Below are 18,563 nucleotides of genomic sequence, written 5' to 3'. Positions count from 1 at the left end.
ATATTGTACAGAGTTTATTTTATTATATTGCTATGGGATACCAATATTGTTATTGCATAATTATTATATTAAAATATTGTAGTATTTTAATAAATGAATCAGTTTAAACTTTCTTTTTTCAGGGGATCATTTTCCCCCCCCACTGTGTACTATTGTTGCCAAATGAGAAAGGTAGAGATACACACATACCTTTCTCTTCATAGAATAGAAAAGATGTTTTGTTTTCTTACTTTCAATGGCTAGCTCTACCTAGCAGCAGAGCAATTTCCCCCTTCAACCCATGTATGCAGATGCAATTATAAACCAGCCTGTACTAACAAGAAGACCTAATAATCAGTATTGTTCCTGAAATGTACTAGAGATGCAGTTTTTAATGACTTACAATTGCTTTAGCTTTTTTCCTCTGGCTTGAGTTACAGAATCAATAGGAGAAGGCAGCAAATTGGTATGGGTTGGAGAAATGTACTGTAATTTGTCATTTTGGCAGATACATTTTCTGTTATGAACCAGCTAGAGTAGCAAAAATACACTCCAGCCATCAATATAGCCCTCTGTGTTAGTAAAATAGCTAATTTGATAAGGAAGCATTTAATCTTGTTTATTTAATCTTATTTTGGGTGAGTTTTAAATGAGTCACTTCACTTCATGTAATGTATGGCCAGATGCAAATGGTAGTTGCTACTGTGTTATGTGTCTCAGAAGGAGACATTTTCTAAGTGTTACTGAAGTTTGAATAGGTGATAGGTGTTCATAGTGCTTGTGCACCCCGTACACTACGGGTAAGATCCTGTGTTCTGCCTGTCTCAGAGCCCAGGACCCTTAATAGAACTATTTGGCAAAATTAATCTCTGCCTCTCTTTTTCTGGTGCCTCAGGGGCTTGCTCTGACACAGCTTCAGAAAATTAAAACAAATCAAGCTAATTAATTGTCCAAAGCAACAGATAGAACAGATTAGGGTTTGCTGGTGTTAAATGCACTAACTGCAAGATGATCTCACGTTAATAAAACCGGGGTGACATCCAACGCTATCAGAGATGCAAACCTTTGCAGTAGCTCTCATCCAACAGAAATGTAGCAAGAGTTAAGCCATATACTGAAGGTGCTATTCTCACCAAGAAAGCTGTCCCTGTCTGGGGTGGAGGAAAAGGAGCACAGCCCATCAACAGTCCTTGTCTGTGTCTTTCCCTCCCAACTGCTGATGCACCCTTTGCTGCTGGTACTGGTGCCTCTGGATGCTGAGAAATGTTCTTCTTGTGGGTTTTATACCCCAGCCCCACATGTTGCTGCCTTCTGGGTGACTGTAGTGGTTTGAACCTTAACTGGAGTTTAAGACCTCAGATGGTAGCAAACCAATAATTCCCCCCCTGCTCCCCTCTTCTCTGATAAGGGAAAAGGGAGAGAAACAAAAGAAAATAAAAAAGAAGTAGGGGAAAAGACAAAGAGGTAAATTTACCAAAAATATAATCTGGAGTCACTTTGGAAGTAGGAGAAGTAAATTTTTAAACAAAATATATACATATAGCAATAACAGGGAGGCTTTACAAGGGTAAGGAATAAGGATGAATAGGAAAATACACAAACCCAAGCTTGGGTGGCCTTATATTTCTCTTGATGTAAGTGGATTTCAGTCCTTTGGAGAAATGTGGATGTAGTAGGGAAAGACCAGGCCTGACCACGTGGCATAACCAGAAGGCTGGCAGTGGCTGTTGACCCTCTTCAACAGGTGAGGCAGGAGCAAAGGGTCATGGTGTCTTCCTCTTTATAGGCTTGCTGGACAGGAAGGGAGAGTGGAATAGACCACCTTTGACCCCAGCGGACCCCTCCTCCTGGCAGGGGGAAACCAAGTCCCTCTCTGTTCACCTGGATTAGGTTTCTTTTGGCCTCTGGGGGAAGCAGAGCTCTTGTAGCCCTCCCCCCAGGATGGGTGTAACACAGCACAGTGACATTTAGCATGATTTGGGAGAAGAATTGAGTAACACAGTCATAGTTCTGGGCCCCTCAGTTTAAGAAGGACATTGAGACACTTGAATGTGTCCAGAGAAGGGCAACAAGGCTGGGGAGAGGCCTTGAGCACAGCCCTGTGAGGAGAGGCTGAGGGAGCTGGGGTTGTTTAGCCTGGAGAAGAGGAGGCTCAGGGGTGACCTCATTGCCCTCTGCAACTACCTGAAAGGTGGTTGTAGACAGGAAGGGGTTGGTCTCTTCTCCCAGGCAACCAGCACCAGAACAAGGGGACACAGTCTCAAGCTGTGCCAGGGGAGGTTTAGACTCGAGGTGAGGAGAAAGTTCTTCACCGAGCGAGTCGTTCGTCATTGGGATGTGCTGCCCAGGGAGGTGGTGGAGTCACCGTCCCTGGAGGTGTTCAAGGGGAGATTGGACGTGGCACTTGGTGCCATGGTCTAGTTGTGAGGTCTGTTGGGACAGGTTGGACTTGATGATCCTTGGGGTCTCTTCCAACCTTAGTTATACTGTGATACTGTGATATATCTTTAATATGTGCTCAGTTTTGATCATTGGCATACTGAGAGGTGTCAACTTTAGTATTAAAATTGCAGTTATGTAGGCAAAAGTTTTCGCTTGGCTACCCTGAGCCTCGCAATCCATTTTGATGTTGGGTGTTTGTTATTTTGGCCTTCCTTCGTTGGTTTTAGCCAAAACAGGGCTGAAGACTCTTCCTTCAGCTTTTTGGCAGGCCAGCTTAGCCTTCATTTAACACAAACATTTACTGATTGTAAATGGCCTTGGTCCTTTGTGCTAAATGAACTTGCATTCCTGCCTCATGGTAAGATAGGCAGGTATCCCACAGCATCTGAGGAGAAATATGTCACTGTGATTTCTACTAGTAATTGCAAGTCCCAGTGAAAAGGATGAGTGCTTTATTATACTTTGGGACGGCTGAGAAGCATTCTTGTTGTGGATCTTTTCTTCCTCATTTGTTTTAGGCATCACACTGCTAAGGGTGGGGAGCAGGAGGAGTTTGGATGGAGCTAAAGCTCTACATGGCAGAAATATGGTACAAACATATGGAAATTCATGTATTTGCCTCAGGTTGAGCACTCAGTTTTCAAAGCCTTTAAATGAAGTCTGAGACTTAGCTTGGCTAATACCAATGTGAAGACAGTTCTTAGGAGGTTCAGGATTTTTGAGTCACTCAGGATTTTTGAATCTTTAACCTGGTTTGCCTTTTGGAAGAGGAAGGGTTCAGCCCATGTGAGAGTTCTGGGGAGGCTTTAGAGGGTGCTTGCTGAGGCTGAAGGTATACAGCTTTTCTATTATCTGGATTGCTACTTTGCACTTCAGGGTGGGGTTCCCTTAGGTTTGCTTTACTTCAAAAGAAGGTTTGACCTCTTTAAAGGAAGTACTGTTGAAAAGATTGGCTTGATAATTGTCCTGCACTGAGTGTCTTGAATGGGAACCCAAAAATTAACTGTATCCTGAAAAGCTTTGTAATCCACTGACATTTGGCTTGTATTTGTTTAAACAGACAATTTTTTTCTTTAAAGAAAGGAAACCAGAGTGGTAATAAAATCTCTTTTTAAAATGGCTGTTTTTTGATGTGATTTTAAGGATTGATGTGATTTTGTTCATCGTGGTGACTTTTTATTGGAAAGATTTTCCATTTAGATAGGGAGCTGAAACATTTCAGGTTTAATGAAGCCAACAGGGTAGCTGCCAGAAATTCTGTTTTCATGGAGGAAAGTACTTATTGTTATGGATGGAAGCTTGTACGTAAGATTTGGGGGCTGCCACATGAATTAGTAATCCTATCCTGAGACTTAATCTATGGTTTTATGAGATGCAATTTGAATTCTTTAATTTGTTGCCTTTTCTTCTTTTTTGTTTCCTGTGTGGCATATTGAGCAAGGAGCTGCTGGACACACTATTACTTAAAAAGAAACTCTACAGGCAGTGGAGGGAAGGACAGCTAGAACAGGGGGGATATAAGGAAGCTGCCCGAGCAGCAGGAGACCTGGTTAGGAAAGCCAAAGCAGAGTTTGAATTGAATCTAGCCAGGAAGGTTAAAGGGAACACTAAGAACTTCTACAGGTATATGAATGGGAAGAAGAAGCCTAGGGAAGGTGTGGGGCCCCTCAGAAAGGAAACTGGTGACATGGCCACAAGTGATGAGGAAAAGGCTGAGGTACTCAATAACTTCTTTACCTCAGTCTTCACTGCAAGGGCCTCTAGCCACACTCCTGGTGTCATGGAAGACAATGCCAGGGACGGGGAGGAAGAACTGCACATCGTAAGTGAAGATCAGGTTGGTGATCACCGGAAGAACCTGAAAGTGTTCAAGTCCATGGGACCCCATGGGGTACACCCACGGGTGCTGAGGGAACTGGCAGATGAGGTTGCTAAACCCCTCTCTATTCTATTCCAAAAGTCATGGCAGTCTGGGGAAGTCCACACAGACTGGAAAAGGGGAAACATAACCCCCACTTTCAAAAAGAGTAAGAAGGAGGAACCAGGGAACTCCAGGCCAGGCAGTCTCACCTCTGTGCCCAGAAAGATCATGGAGCAGATCCTCCTGGAGGCACTACTGACTCAGAAGAATAGTGAAGAGGTGATTTGGAACAGTCAGCATGGCTTCACCAAGGGCAAATCCTGCCTGACAAACCTCGTGGCCTTCTCTGAACAGGTGACAACATTCATAGCTGAGGGGTGAGCAACTGATGTCATTTGCCTGGCCCTGAGCAAAGCCTTCGACACTGTCCCGCACCACATCCTGGTCTCCAGGCTGGTGACACATGGGTTTGATGGGTGACCACTAGATGGATACAGAACTGGCTTGATGGCTGCACCCAAAGAGTGGCTGTCCATGGGTCCATGTCCCAGTGGAGGCCAGGGACAAGCAGAGTCCCTCAGGGATCAGTCCTGGGACCAGGCTTGTTCAACATCTTTGTGGGTGCCATGGATGGTGGCATTGAGTGCACCCTCAGCAAGTTTGCTGATGGCACCAAGCTGTGTGGTGCAGCAGACAGGCTGGAGGGAAGGGATCCATCCAGAGGGACCTGGACAGGCTGGAGAGGTGGGCACAAGCCAGCCTCATGAGGTTCAACAAGACCAAGGGCAGGCTCCTGCATCTGGGTCATAGAATCAATAAGGTTGGAAGTGACCTCAAAGATCATCAAGTCCAACCTGTCACCCAACACCTCATGACTACTAACCCATGGCACAGTCCAGGCAATGCCAGGCACAAATCCAGGCTGGGCAGTGACTGGCTGGAAGGCAGCCCTGAGGAGAGAGACTTGAGGGTGCTGGGGGAGGAGAAGCTCAACAGGAGCTCTCAGTGTGCACTTGCAGCCTGGAAAGCCAATCAGATCCTGGGCTGCATCAGGAGAAGTGTGGCCAGCAGGGCAAGGGAGGTAATTCTCCCCCTCTGCTCAGCTCTGGTGAGACCCCACCTGGAGTACTGCCTCCAGTTCTGGAGCCCCTGTCACAAGAGGGATCTGGAGGTGCTGGAAAGTGTCCAGAGAAGGGCCACGAGGATGAGCAGAGGGCTGGAGCACCTCTCCTGTGAGGACAGACTGAAGGAGTTGGGGCTGTTCAGTCTGGAGAAGAGAAGGCTCCGAGGTGACCTCATTGTGGCCTTCCAGTATCTGAAGGGGGCTCCAAGAAGGCTGGGGAGGGACTGCTCAGGATCTCAGGTAGTGATAGGACTAGGGGGAATGGAATGAAGCTGGAGGTGGGGAGATTCAGGCTGGAGGTGAGGAGGAAGTTCTTCCCCATGAGAGTGGTGAAGCCCTGGAATGGGTTGTCCAGGGAGGTGGTTGAGGCCCTGTCCCTGGAGGTGTTTAAGCCCAGGCTGGATGAGGCTCTGGCAACCTGATTTAGTGTGAGGTGTCCCTGCCCATGGCAGGGGGGTTGGAACTAGATGATCCTTGTGGTCCCTTCCAACCCTGGCTGATACTATGATACTATCATACTATGATATTACCTAAGCAATTGTAGAAGGTATGAATATATAATTACAACACCAAGTTAAGTGCTTTGAAGAACATCTGAAATTCTTTGCTTCCCTCCTCCTGACATTTTTCTTCAGTCATTAAGTTTTTGTAGCCTCATACATGTTGATAGTAAAATGCCCAAATGGAGTAAAGTGGGGATATTATTTTACTCTGTGTAGCTAACAGTAGGCTTTTGAGGGATGGTTGTTTGTGGTAGTCTCTCATCTTTTTCTTTACCTAGACACCAGCAACTTTTATACCTCTTTCTCCTCTGTAAGGCCATAAAAGAGGATGTTCAGTGCAAGGGCAGGAAAATATGGTGCATGTAATACATACTGTAATACTTTATTAATTTCATTGTAATGCTGCGCAACAGTCAGGAAATTGAGGGGCAAGCAAGGTGAGATCTGCTTTTTGAGGAAACTCTTTACTGAAAATGTTTAGATGTGTGTTTCTGAATCCTGTTTCCATTTACAGTGGATGAGAGAAGGGAGGGAAAGAAAAATCTGAGGTTTTTTCAAGTTTGTGAGGAATCACAGAATCACCAAGGTTGCAAGAGACCTCGAGGATCATTGAGTCCAACCTGTCACCACAGACCCCGTGACTAAACCATGGCACCAAGTGCCACATCCAGTCCCTTCTTGAACACCTCCAGGGACAGTGACTCCACCACCTCCCTGGGCAGCACATCCCAATGGCGAATGACTCTTTCCGTGAAGAACTTTCTCCTCACCTCCAGCCTAAACTTCCCCTGGCACAGCCTGAGACTGTGTCCTCTTGTTCTGGTGCTGGCTGCCTGGGAGAAGAGACTAACTCTCTCGTGGCTACAACCACCCTTCAGGTAGTTGTAGAGAGCAATGAGGTCTCTCCTGAGCCTCCTCTTCTCCAGGCTAAGCAACCCCAGCTCCCTCAGCCTCTCCTCACAGGGCTGTGCTCAAGGCCTCTCCCCAGCCTCGTTGCCCTTCTCTGGACACCTTCAAGTCTCTCAATGTCCTTCTTAAACTGAGGGGCCCAGAACTGGACACAGGACTCAAGGTGTGGCCTAACCTGTGCAGAGTACAGGGGCACAATGACTTCCCTGTTCCTGCTGGCCACACTATTCCTAATGCAGGCCAGGATGCCATTGGCCCTCTTGGCCACCTGGGCACACTGCTGGCTCATGTTTAGGTGGCTGTCAATCAGCATCCCCAGGTCCCTCTCTGTTTGGCAGCTCTCCAGCCACTCTGTCCCCAGCCTGTAGCTCTGCATGGGGTTGTTGTGGCCAAAGTGCAGCACCTGGCACTTGGACTTGTTAAATGCCATCCTGTCGGGCTCTGCCCATCTGTCCAGTCGGTCGAGGTCCCTCTGCAGAGCCTTTCCACCCTCTAACTGACCAACATCTGCTCCCAGCTTGGTGTCATCTGCAAACTTGCTGATGACTGACTCAATCCCCTCATCCAGATCATCGATGAAGATATTAAAGAGGATGGGGCCCAGCACTGATCCCTGGGGGACACCACTAATCATCAAATTCAGATCTCTGTGTCTAAACTGAGATCAGTACATGGAAAAGAACTGAAGCAGAAGATAAGTTGTGACTGCATGAAACCCAGGGGCATTAGGTTGAGGTTTGTTGGAAAAAGTGGGAAAAGTAAGAAGCACTTGTACCTCAGAGTAAGAGAAGGACTCTGTACTGCAGAGTAAAGAGAAGAAAAAGTCTGTCTGGTTATATTCAGTAACAGGGAGGAAGTGGTGAACTGGCAAGATGATAAGGCCCCTAGTTTAGAGTGGTTTGGTTTTTTTTTAATTATCTGCTTTTTTATGGAGATCAAAAAGAATTTCATGTCAGGAGAAATTATTTCACAGTAGTAATTACATAAAATCAGAGGTGGGACAGACAGAAGACAGCTTTAACTCTTATCTGAATGAGGGTACCTTATGGACCTCTTGTTCTGAGTTGCTCCTTTGATACTGAGTTCCTTATTTCCTTTGAATATATGTATATATAAAAGATATTAGGCCTTGTATATCTTTCAGCTGTAGTGGTTTAAGCTGACTAGCCCCACTAGAAGGGACAGGGCTACCCCCCTCACCCCAGGGTGAATAGAATAGAATAGAATAGAATAGAATAGAATAGAATAGAATAAACCAGGTTGGAAGAGACCTTCAAGATCATCGTGTCCAACCTATCATCCAACACCACCTAATCAACTAACCCATGGCACCAAGCATCCTGTCAAGTCTTGCCCTGAACACCCCCAGCGACGGCGACCCCACCACCTCCCCAGGCAGCCCATTCCAATGGGCAATCACTCTCTCTGTGTAAAACTTCCTCCTAACCTCCAGCCTAAAATGATGCAATGCCAGCTGGCTAGTGTATTTTAGGCCATGCTAACATCATGATCACTGCAGGACAGGAAGGGGTTGACCAAGGCTTAGTGGACTTGAAGTATATTCTATAGCTTGTAGTTTCCTGTTCTGGGTGTTTTGTGGAGTTTGTTTGGGTTTTTTTTTGCTTGTGTTGGTTGGTTTGGTTTGGGGTTGTTCAGGTTTGGGTTTTTTTGCCCCTGCTTCCGGGGCAGGGCTGCCCTCCGTTTTGCAGTCTGGGGGCGGCTTGCGTTTTGTCTGTGCCCCTGTTGCTGCAGACTGCCAGTACGGCAGTTTTCCTTTGTGTAATCTGATATCCCTGCAATAGAGTAGTAAATTGTCCTTATCTCAACTAGCATCTCTGCCTCCCGGGTCCTTCTCCTCCACCCGGAGGGGTCAGAGTGGGGAAAGAAGAAACCCCTCTGTCGTGAGCAGATTTGCCGGGGCTGAGCTGCCAGCTGAGTTAAAACCAGGGCACAGAATATGCAGATAGACCATTAATTCTCTGTGTGTGTGTGTGTGAATTGTTTAAAAGGTGCACTTGTGTAGTATTAGTCATGAGCTGTCTCTGAGAGAGCAACTTCATTTGCATAACGTTTTATTGGATTAAGTTAATTGAGTGGAATTTTGGAAGTAATTTGCATACTGTAAACAACTTGGTAAATACCTTTTTTCCTATGAGCAGTTTGCTTTAAGTGCTGCAGATAGGAGAAATAAGACTAGAATGTTCACTGATGCCCAAGAAAGCATATGGAGGGTGGTTTCAGTTCTGAGAGGCTGGTAACAAATAGGTTAGGAATTGTGAAGAGTTATCACATAGTGGTTAGAACCAGCTGTGATCCTGAAGGAAATTAGGTGAAATTAGAATGACATTCATTGACATGGAGCCCAATTTCAGTTTATTGTTCTTAAATGTTGTTTATTTGTGTTTTAACTGGTGTCAAAACATCCTTTCTTGTAAACTTTGGTGACGACGGAGGTTGGAATCAATACAGCTGATCAGTATGATCTAGTATCGTTCCTTTATTGTTCCAGTATTGCAGGCCTATGGCACAGGCCTATGGTGAGTATAGCACAGTAAAGTAAAGCAAGAAGAAGGGATAGGAAAGGCAGAAGTGCCTAGCAAGGGAACTGCTACAACTTATATAAACTGGGAGTGCCTTGTTGGCATGGACTCAGTGGTTCCCTATGAGTGACCACACATCACACTAGTATAGATTATTGGTCCAACTACTGATGACACGTGAGGTTTGGTGATGCAGGTGCATGTCCTGTTGTCCCAAGATAACTTGCTGTGTTTATAGCTACCAGTGCCTTGGTTTAGTTACACGCTGCAGGCACAGCACTGTTTGGTACACTGCTAGCTGGCTCTGCACTTATGCTAAGCATGGCCTAGCACCATGTCAGGCTCCAGGCCTGCACTGCCAGATTGCTCACACTGCTCCTCGCTGGCATTGCCACACTTTGGTTCTCCTTTTTAAAGTGAGTTTATTATAAGAATATCATCAATTTTTAAAGCCTGTAACGTTGTCTTGCAGTGCAGTGCCTTGTTCTTGACCCATGATATTCTAGATCCTCCAGTTCTTTTCTCACTGACATGCTGACTGGCTGCACTGTCACCCTGGACTGGTGTTTTACTTTGAGAAACCTGATACAATGTGTAACTAGCAATTTAAAAACATAAGGTGGCAGTTACATTCCAGTCCTTGACTTTTGCAGGCTGCTTTGTGCAAGTGTGTAAGTGAATGTCTCCTGTTGGAACCACATTGCTCTTTGAAGAAATGTTGTGTGAAGAGAGGTTCTCTGTTCTGTTGTATGAAACTGTGGGCTGCTGGCAACCTGTACATAAATGATGTTTTCTAGTACCAGAGCCCACACGTGGTGGTGTTGTCCCATCCTATGGTTGCTTTGGAAACATTAACCTGATACAACCTTCCTTTTTCTTCCTTCCTCAGGTTTTAACAACCATTCGCTCAGGACACAGGGCAAACATTTTTAGTGCAAAGTTCTTGCCGTGCACCAATGACAAACAGATTGTATCTTGTTCTGGAGATGGAGTCATTTTTTACACTAATGTCGAGCAAGATGCGGAGACCAACAGGCAATGCCAGTACACCTGCCACTACGGAACTACCTATGAGGTACCGCACGAAAGGCGATGCTTTCAAACCAGGCTCAATACCATAGCTTCTTGTATTGGTCTCCAACATTTGAAGCAGGCTGCTGAAAGCTTTAATTCAGTGAGAATTAAAGAACTTCCCTTATAGCTTTGTTGTGCTGGTTTAGTTTTAAGGTTTTCGGTGTGGTTTTGTTGGTCTGTTGTGTGGGGTTTGTGGTGGTGGTGGGTTTGGGGGGGTTTTGGGGGGCTTTAGTTTGTTTGGTGGTGTGGTTTTGGGGTTGGTTTTTATTTTGTTTAGCCTGGAGAAGAGGAGGCTCAGGGGAGACCTTACTGCTCTCTACAACTACCTGAAGGGAGGTTGTAGCCAGGTGGAGGTTGGTCTCTTCTCCCAGGCAACCAGCACCACAACAAGAGGACACAGTCTCAGGCTGTGCCAGGGGAGGTTTAGGCTGGATGTTAGGAAGAAGTTCTTCGCTGAAAGAGAGATTGGCCATTGGAATTGCTGCCCAGGGAGGTGGTGGAGTCCCCATCACTGAAAGTGCCTGGATGAGGCACTTGGTACCATGGTTTAATTGATTAGCTGTTGTTGGGTGATAGGTTGGACTTGATGATCTTGAGGGTCTTTTCCAACCTGGTTTATTCTATTCTATTCTATTCTATTCTATTCTATTCTATTCTATTCTATTCTATTCTACTCTATTCTACTCTACTCTACTCTACTCTACTCTACTCTACTCTACTCTACTCTACTCTACTCTACTCTACTCTGTAATAATTATGTATGCTTTAAAAGGAAACACATTGAATTATATGGAGGACTTTCCAAAACAATGTCTTTAAGGCCACTTTCTTTGCAGATACTTCACTGAAAGAATCCTCTGCAGAGCAAATGTGATATAAATTGTCCTGTGAATTTGTATCCAAAGTAGGTTGGGAGGTGGAGGCAATGGCTATGTCCCCTGACCCAACTTTTCATGAGTCTAATGCCTTTTCCACGCTTTATATCCTTCTCAGACATGCTTATTTCAGTGTGTTTAAGTTACTCAATATGAAAAATGTATTTAGATACTTTCTCTATTTTGTATTCCAGTCAACTCTTCATGAGTGAATTTTGAGCTAGTGCATTCAATCCTGCCTTGGAAATTTCTTTCATATAAATAGACAAGTGAGGAAGTAAAATATTGTGTTAGGAGGGTAATCAGCAAAGTCTGCTGCTTGTAAAACTGTGCTTAAAATAAATAAGTAAACCCCAGCTACTTCCTGGGTTACAAACATTGCAGGTTTTTGGACTATTTGTGGTTTCAGATGTTTTTGTAACCTTACCAAAGTACACAGGTGGTGGGAGGGGATCACAAACGCCTTACTTATCAAACTAATTTAGCTCCCATTTCATAACAAGCTTTTCTGTTTCCTTCTTTGTATTGTAAACTGAATGAAGCATTTAAAAATCTTTGTTAAAAGAAATGGAGCCTCTGCAGGGTTATGTGAACAAAGCCCAAACCACTGAAGTACTGCCAGAATTTTTGATCATGGAGTAAAAGTATCCTTAGGGTAGCAATTCCCTGTGTCCTATTAATGGTTTTATCAAGAACATTCTCTCTCTACAGGGGAACTTTGCAGATCATTTGAGCAAACCTTGTGATACTCACTCTCTTTCTGAGATTGGTGGTGTTCTTGTCATCTAGTTTGGTGTTGCCTGTGTTTAATACAAGAATGTATTTTGCATAACATGATTCTGGATCCCAGGCTCACATCATCTGCTTTTATTTTTAACATTTGAGAAACCACTTAGAATAGCAACAGTCCTTGTGGCCTCAAACCAGAAGCTTGAATTGCCTCAGTTCTCACTGAAGTTCACTATATATAGTAGTCTGTCTGCTAGACTCTGGATTCTGCAGGTTGTTGATTAGATGTTCTCTGTATCTCACATGAAGCCTGTCTTTCCATAAGAACATCTGGAGACTGAGATGCTCTTTCTTAGAGATGAAATGCCCTCGTTGAACAGAGGGTCTGTCAGGTTGCTGTGTTGTGATTTCCTGGGGAAGTGAGCCTCCTCCTAACGGATGGTTGCAGGGTTGCTGAGTAACCAATTGCTGGCTTACCTGGTACCTTTATTTCCTGGATAGCTAGCTATGAGTATTATAAAAAACATTTCTGAGATTGAGAATAAGAGAATAGCCATGGGTACTGTGCAGAACAGATGTGAAGATGTAGTGGTAGAAGCAGGATTGGGTATGTGCAATTGGAGGTCATGAGCTAGGCTGGGCTAGGCTGCTCAGAGTAGTGCAAATGGAAGAGTTGGTGCCAGCATAGAAGTCATCGTGGCTGTTTGGATCTGCCTGAGCTTAGGCTGACTATCTGTTTGGTTGATTACATGAAGTGGCTGATAGGAGGCGCAAACCAATGATCAAATGGGGAAAAAATCACTGAAAGCAGTTGCCAGTAGTGCTTGAGGGTCAGGACTAGTAATGGAGACCAGAACTGTAAGACTTTTAGCCTGTAATATGAGATGTCAGCTGTCTCTTTGCAAGGTGTCATCAGAAGTGATGGTAATGCACATTGCAAGCTACTAGACCAATGATAAATTTGATAGGTACAAGAAACCGCCCAAAGACACTGGAAAGGTTTAAAAAGTATTTTAGAAGAAACATGGGGAGACCAAGAGCCTGCCAAATCAAGATGGATGTTTTATTGTTGTCTGTATAGAATGACTATAGCTGAACACTAACTATTTCCATGAATATTCAAATTCAGCTCTTCAAAATCATTAATTGAAGAGAGTATGGACATTTGACTGCTATATTGCAAGCTCAAAATGGTGGTGTTTGGGATGATTTTCGCTTAGCAAATAATGTTAACAAGGGTCTTATTGTTGTTTTGAATAACAGTAGAGTGATACTCTTCTGTTCATACTGGCAGCAATCTGGAAATCCCTGTATGACTTAGACTGTCCCTGTATGACTTGCTACAGGCTGGGGTCAGAGTGGCTGAGAGCAGCCAGGTGGAGAGGGACCTGGGGGTGCTGGTCGACGGTGGCTGAACATGAGCCTGCAGTGTGCCCAGGCAGCCAAGAGGGCCAATGGCATCCTGGCCTGCAGCAGGAACAGTGTGGCCAGCAGGAGCAGGGAGGTCATTCTGCCCCTGTACGCTGCACTGGTTAGGCTGCACCTCGAGTACTGTGTCCAGTTCTGGGCCCCTCAGTTTAGGAAGGAGGTTGACTTGCTGGAACGAGTCCAGAGAAGGGCAACAAAGTTGGTGAGGGGCTTGGAACACAGCCCTGTGAGGAGAGGCTGAGGGAGCTGGGGTTGCTTAGCCTGGAGAAGAGGAGACTCAGGGGTGACCTTATTGCTGTCTACAACTACCTGAAAGGAGGTTGTAGCCAGGCGGATGTTGGTCTCTTCTCCCAGGCAGCCAGCACCAGAACAAGAGGACACAGTCTCAGGCTGCGCCAGGGGAGGTTTAGGCTGGAGTTTAGGAGGAAGTTTTACACAGAGAGAGTGATTGCCCATTGGAATGGGCTGCCTGGGGAGGTGGTGGAGTCACCATCATTGGAGGTGGTCAGGAGGAGACTTGATGGGGTGCTTGGTGCCATGGGTTAGTTGATTAGGTGGTGTTGGATGATAGGTTGGACACGATGATCTTGAAGGTCTCTTCCAACCTGGTTTATTCTATTCTATTCTATTCTGTTCTGTTCTATTCTATTTGTAACAGATTAAAGCACTGTGAATGGGTTAACCTGCCTGTTTCCCCCCAACAGAGAAATGAGGGAAAAGTCACACACACACACACACACACACACACACACACACAAGTATCTCTGGGTTTAGATAAAATAAAAGGAGTTTGATACAAATGTGATAACATAATGCACAGTTACCTTAGCCTATTTGCAGAAAAAGCAGGGCAGAAAGCAATAGCAAGCAGAAGCAAGCGAGCCAAACCACTACATCCATCCCCTTCATGATGCCATCCCCGAGGGAAAAAGCCAGCCCCCAAAACTTGGCACCCAAAAGCAGCAATCAGAACAGGAAGCCTCTCATATTACAATCTGAACTTCAAGCCCCACAATACTTTGCTTCAGCCAGCACTTCATTTTGAAGCTGGCATGAGGCAGGATGGTATAAATAGCAGCAGATTTAAACTCAACCCATATGTGGGTTTAACAACTGTGTCTCTTTTTGAAGTTATTCTTCTTAACCTGTGAGGTTTAACATATTTATGTTTGACCTCTTTTCAAGAAGTCTTTGAAAATACCAGTTTGTGAAACATTTCTGCAAAGCCTATAAATTCTGTTAGTGTGCCTGAAAGCTGATGTTTGAACACTCAGTGCATGTGTTGCTGTGTGGTGTAGCAGATGATTTTTTCAGCCTTGGCATATGAAAGTGTAAGGATTTTTTTTAAAGCTGTGTCTCAGCTTCAGCTTCTGACGTGACACAACTTTGTCATTGAGAAGTTTCTGGAGTGGGAAAGTGTATTCAAAATATGACTTTACTACCCAGCTGTATGGAACCACATGACTGTGTTAAATATAGAACTGAACTCATTGAGCTCTGTAAATAACAGAAGCTAACATCATCTGTCCCTGACATACTAATTCTAAATTTGAATGTGGTTAGAATTTATACTCCACCTTAAAACTGAAGTTTGTGACGGTTCAAGACGTTACAAAACCCACTGAAACAGAAGAATGGGGAAACTCCTGTACTTGTTATGAACTGTGAGATAACCGGACAGTCTGGAGGAGAATCAAGTAGAGAGGGGGAAGGAAGATCTTGAAACATGTTTCTGGAGAACTTGTTGATGAAGATGGTTACAAGATTATTTTCACTCAGCTGAATGCTTTTCTTTATTGCTCTACATGTTAATTGCATTTGAGAAAGAGAATGTGCCTTTATGGATAACTCTTACCTCCACAATTTCACTACAATAAAATGATCACATAGCTGTACATTTTAACCATAAATAAAATACTAAGTAAAAATACTTGCTTAGGAAAAAATTCTTTCATGTGTGTAATGTGTACTTGTTGAACTTAATCAAGTAAGAGCCCTTGCTACTATATTTGAGTCTGCACTTTATAAACACATAGAGAAATTGAAAAGTTTTTAGAATAGAATAGAATAGACCAGGTTGGAAGAGACCTTCAAGATCATCGTGTCCAACCTATCAACCAATCCAACCCACCTAAACAACTAACCCATGGCACCAAGCACCCCATCAAGCCTCCTCCTGGACACCTCCAGTGATGGCGACTCCACCACCTCCCCAGGCAGCCCATTCCAATGGGCAATCACTCTCTCTGTATAGAACTTCTTCCTAACATCCAGCATAAACCTCCCCTGGAGCAGCCTGAGACTGTGTCCTCTTGTTCTGGTGCTGGCTGCCTGGGAGAAGAGACCAACCTCTGCCTGTCTACAACCTCCCTTCAGGTAGTAGTAGAGAGTAATAAGGTCACCCCTGAGTCTCCTCTTCTCCAGGCTAAGCAACCCCAGCTCCCTCAGCCTCTCCTCACAGGGCTTATGCTCCAAACCCCTCACCAACTTCGTTGCCCTTCTCTGGACTCGTTCCAGCAAGTCAACCTCCTTCCTAAACTGAGGGGCCCAGAACTGGACACAGTACTCAAGGTGTGGCCTAACCAGTGCAGTGTACAGGGGCAGAATGACCTCCCTGCTCCTGCTGGCCACACTGTTCCTGATGCAGGCCAGGATGCCATTGGCCCTCTTAGCTGCCTGGGCACACTGCAGGCTCATGTTCAGCCTACCGTCGACCAGCACCCCCAGGTCCCTCTCTTCCCGGCTGCTCTCCAGCCACTCTGACCCCAGCCTGTAGCTCTGCATGGGGTTGTTGTGGCCAATGTGCAGAACCTGGCACTTGGATGTGTTCAGTCTCCTGCCCTTGGACTCTGCCCATCTGTCCAGCCTGTCGAGGTCCCTCTGCAGAGCCTCTCTACCCTCCAGCAGACCAACTCCTGCCCCCAGCTTGGTGTTGTCAGCAAATTTACTGATGTTGGACTCAATGCCCTCATCCAGATCATCAATAAAGATGTTAAAGAGCATGGGGTCCAGCACTGATCCCTGGGGCACACCACTAGTGACTGGACACATGCATAAAAATGGACACCATGCATAAAAATTGGCGTGGGGGTGGCCAGATGTACTGCTTTATTACATATAAAATGTGAAATGGTATCAGTGTGAACAAAATAAAATACAGCTACTAGAAATAAGTTTGCTGTGTTACACCACATTCAGCAGCATTCTTAGAGTACATGTTTCCAGTGAAAGCTCTGCATTGATCTTCAGCAAAGAGGCTGGAAGGATTTAGTGGGTTTAAGAACCACTGCTGGCCTTACAACTACACTAATAAAGTTAACTTGAGTGAATGTGTAGTGAAAACCACAGTTTTCAGTATTTTGTGCTAACATATTGTGAAACAACAGTCATCTCTCGTATGTTATTGTTCCATTGTTATTAAAGTATCATGGATTGGGTTGAACTTGCTGCTGCTATTCATACCATGCTGCAGTCATGCCAGCTTCAAAAAATGAAAGGGCTAACTGGAGCAAAGTATTATGGAGCTTGAAGTTCAGATTGAAACATGGGAGGCTTCCCGTTCTGGTTGCTGCTTCTGGGTTCCAGATTCATGAGTGTTGGCTCCATTGCAATGTGCTGCCCAGGGAGGTGGTGGAGTCACCATCACTGGAGGTTAAGAGGGGACTGGATGAGACACTTGGTGCCATGGTTTAGTTGATTAGGTGGCGCTGAGTGATAGGTTGGACTTGATGATCTCGAAGATCTTTTCCAACCTGGTTAATTCTGTCCTGTCCTATCCTATCCTGTCCTGTCCTGTCCTGTCCTATACTATCCTCCTTTTTCCAGGCACAGTGGGAGTCAGGTACCCGTGGATTTTGGTTTTCTGTTTTCTGCTGTTTTTCACTGTATTTCACTGTGCTTCTTCTGCAAATAGGCTAAGCTAAGGTTATTGTGCATTGTATTATTAGATTAATTGGATTATTAGCTAAGGTAATTATACATTGTGATTATGATATATTAAACTCTTATCTCTTTATCTCAACCCTGAGTTTTGTGTGTTACCTCTCCCCTCACTTTTGTGTTGGGGGAGCAGGGAGTTTAGCCATTGTGCTAACCCATTACAGCTTTGTTCTGTCTGTTAAACTTCTTGTTTGTCAGCAGTAAGATTTGGCACAGCACACAGTAAATGAATGTACTAAACATCACAAGGAGAAATGTTGAATCCTGCAGAGATTGCCTTTGTAATCTCACTTTAGGTAGTGATTTACAGATATCCATAGATTACTTTTAAGAGTGGGGATGGAATGAGAATAAATCATAACATAGGAAGTGTAGAAAGAATCACTTCTTGGCTCTGTGTTCCGTTGGTGTACTACACTATTACTGATGTTTGGAGATTTATAAACTACTATGAAGTTACTGATAGTAGCTGTAGTATAGGAAAAGAAAATACTGTGATTTTCTGCAACAGTCTTTGTTTTGTGTTTAACATTGTCATGGTTTAGACGAGGCTGGCAACTGAGCTCCACATAGCTGCCCCTGCAACACTCTGATGGGATGGGAAGGAAAAGTGGGAGGAAAAAGGCTGGGCTGAGATAAGGAGAATTCAATAAAACAGCAGAAAGAGAGAAGAAGCAACAATAATAACAAAACTACTAATGGAATAATATATAAAGCAAGTGATATAAAACGCAGTACTGACTGAGATGACCTGGCCTGACCCAAGCCATCTTCCTGATCCTGCCCCATCCACCCTCACTTGCTCCAGCTGCACCCCCTTACAGCCAGCTATCTTGGCTGTGGCTCCTCCCAGCTTACTGTGGAAAAAATGGACCCTATCCTAGGCAGAACCAGGACAAACACAATATTTCATACTTTCATTGACCTGTGGAATGAAGCTTTAACATGGTAGTTCCTTGCCTTTTTATTTTGTCTTAAGCAGGCCTTCTTGAGCGTAGCCGTACATGTACGACTCTGAGTCTCCATAGTTTGAGCAGGGCTGAAGTAAGGAAAATGGTGCTCTTAAAAAAACATCCAGTGAGGGCATAAGTTAATAACAGCCTTTAATTCACAGATGCCTCAGGAGACTACCTCTATTCCTGATGGGAATAAAAGGCATCT

General features: G+C 44.8%; 1 protein-coding gene across 1 annotated transcript in view; it reads left to right on the top strand.

The window, feature by feature from the left end:
- The window catches only part of DCAF6 (DDB1 and CUL4 associated factor 6), a 122,938-nt gene that overhangs the window by 31,477 nt on the left and 72,898 nt on the right, over window positions 1–18,563 (top strand). Inside the window, exon 4 of the mRNA XM_054165874.1 lies at window positions 10,247–10,432. Coding sequence (XP_054021849.1) covers window positions 10,247–10,432 — 186 coding nt within the window. The remainder of the gene's footprint in view (window positions 1–10,246; window positions 10,433–18,563) is intronic.

Source organism: Dryobates pubescens, chromosome 12 (genome assembly GCF_014839835.1).
Source record: "Dryobates pubescens isolate bDryPub1 chromosome 12, bDryPub1.pri, whole genome shotgun sequence".
Lineage (NCBI taxonomy): Eukaryota > Metazoa > Chordata > Aves > Piciformes > Picidae > Dryobates > Dryobates pubescens.
The sequence above is the reverse complement of the archived record's forward strand: the minus strand, read 5'-3'. Positions and strand labels throughout refer to the sequence as shown.